The sequence below is a fragment of the Vespa mandarinia genome, chromosome 5 (assembly GCF_050613455.1).
Source record: "Vespa mandarinia isolate Hongniang chromosome 5, ASM5061345v1, whole genome shotgun sequence".
Taxonomy (NCBI): domain Eukaryota; kingdom Metazoa; phylum Arthropoda; class Insecta; order Hymenoptera; family Vespidae; genus Vespa; species Vespa mandarinia.
Genome location: NC_140814.1, coordinates 9,395,624 through 9,397,922, shown reverse-complemented (window position 1 = coordinate 9,397,922; position 2,299 = coordinate 9,395,624). Strand labels below are relative to the sequence as shown.

General features: G+C 40.8%; 1 protein-coding gene across 1 annotated transcript; it reads right to left on the bottom strand.

The window, feature by feature from the left end:
- Positions 1 to 214: 214 nt before the first annotated feature.
- LOC118448392 (uncharacterized) lies at positions 215 to 1,487 on the bottom strand. The gene has a single exon (XM_035881595.2). It carries the CDS (start codon positions 1,238 to 1,240, stop codon positions 215 to 217), a length of 1,026 nt encoding a protein of 341 aa, XP_035737488.1. The 5' UTR covers positions 1,241 to 1,487.
- Between the last annotated feature and the right edge of the window lie 812 nt (positions 1,488 to 2,299).

Below are 2,299 nucleotides of genomic sequence, written 5' to 3'. Positions count from 1 at the left end.
TTACACATATACATATGTATATCTATTTATATACACAGGAATCGATTAGGCATATCGCGTTTACTTTATCGTTTATAAAATCGCGAAATGACAAATGTTAGAAGTCTGAACGAAAGAAACCCAAAAAAAAGAAAAAAAAAAACGAAAAAGAAAAGAAAAGAAAAGAAAAAAAGGAACAAAACAAAACAGAACAAAAAGGAAGAAATATTCGAGTTCATTCTCTTTGCAAAAGTTCATAGAGCGCAGCTATGTAAGTCTGTGCCATTTGTAATGTTTCAAACTTGCTGAGTTTCCTATCGTTACCTAAACTAGGAACGACGTCACGTAACCTATCAAAGGCATCGTTTAAACTATTCATTCTCCTTCTCTCTCTGGCGTTAGCTGCCAATCTTCTTCTCCTAAGCACTTCGACACCCGGTGCAGTACCATTCTTCATCTTTTGCACGGATTCCTTGTCCTTATGTTCGGTATAATCCGTATTACGAAAAGATTCGTTCCTTTGATGATGATACCTAATTTGATCGTTTTCGATTGTTGTCTGATTGCTCGTAGCACAACCGTCCTTTCTCTGCATAGTACAGGTACTACCAAAGTAAAGGACCTCTGGCCTTTGACCGTAAGGACCAACGTCTGGTCCACTGTCGTTACTTCCGGAGTGAGTAAGACCATTACTTTTTGCAATAGCATAGGCTTTTGCAACAAAAAAAGTATCCTGCTTTTGCGAGAACTCGCACCTGTCGTTCCCAAAGACAACGCTCGTGGGATGATGTTCCATTTTTGGCGCGTAACCGGATTCCTGTTTGCTCGGGAACGTTTCGTTGTTAAATGTCGTTGTACTGTTCAAAGGAGCTTGATAGATTTCTTCGAGACGTTGATGATGATCGTTCGTTCTGAATACGATCTTCGTACGTTCCTTTGGATTTCCTATCATAGTTTGCGTTTGATGATCGTTTCTATAACCTTCCTTGTAATAACCTTCATAAAACTCAGCGAAATTAAAGGTTGCCGTAGTGGTAACGTGAAAAGCACCATTCAAAGCACCGATCTCTTGATATTCCTGATGATTGTGACTGTCCAACGAGCTAACGCTACCACAACTACTGCCTCGTGATCTTGGTGGCTGAGGATAAACCTCCTGATGAGGCCAAGAGACTCGCGGATTCGATTCAGGACTACTCGCTGATCCATAACCCTCGGAATCCATTAAATCGTATTGCTGAAAGTTCGCGTAGGCGGTCATCCTACCCCCACAGGATCCTATTTGTGTTGTCTTTCTACGTGATACGAAGGAAATATTGTATTTCACATTTGAATCATATCGTAAACGTAATGACGTCTGCCCTTTCAATCTCTGAACTGATTTGTTTTCTTTACTTTTTTTTTTATTTGCTTATCGGTCAATCGTATGTCATGTTATCCTTTTTAAACTTTAATACTTCTCGCGATCGATAAGATAAGTTTCACGATTTTCTCGTGTCCCGTATAGGATGCTTCACGTACGGAAGCGTTGCGTAAACTGGCTTTACCTGGCGATCTCGTGGCCTGGACCATGCCGGCTGCTTTTCTTGGGACTTAATGGAAGGGAGGGAGAGAGCGTGCTTCTGGGACCCACGTGGAAGGGGATCCCTGAGGAGTGGAAGGGATCCACGGGGAAGTGGGCATCTCTTTGTAGAAGCCGCAAGACCGGACACGCCTCTCTTCTCTTTCTTCTTCGTTCTTCTTCGCTGGGGGCTCTCTCGTGGAGTCAAATTCGATCGATGCAAGAAAAAAGGAAAGAAACAAGAAATGCGAGAATAAAGAAGCCGATCGCGTGGCACGTTTCTCTCTCTCTCTCTCTCTCTCTCTCTCTCTCTCTCTCTTTGGCTTCTTTTATTTTTTTCTTCTTTCTTTTTTTTCCCTATGGGAAAACTCATCCTTCTTTTGAAACGTTCGATAATCCTTTTTGTCTGAATCGAATTCTTATCTATATCAACTTTTCTTTTTTTTTCTTTTTTTTCTTTTTTTACCAATCTTATTCTTATTTTTATATCTCGTCTTTTCCTTACGATAATCGTGAATTATCTTTTACGTTTACCTACTTTGACAAAATTTGCTATCTATTTGTTTCTCCCTCCAACCTCACCACGCTTTTGGTTTCGACGAATCCAATAACTTGTGACAAATTTTACGAGCTACCAGAACGGAATTAAAAGGAGCCCACAATCTCTTGTTCTTGTTAACAGATTTAAAACGCAACGAGGGTCGAAAAGCGTCGACATTTTGACTGGTTTACGAGCATGAAGTGGCGCCTTACGAGTCT

Coding starts and splice junctions, on each gene's coding strand:
- LOC118448392 (XM_035881595.2), bottom strand. CDS start 1,240: ATGACCGCCTACGCGAACTTTCAGCAATACGATTTAATGGATTCCGAG.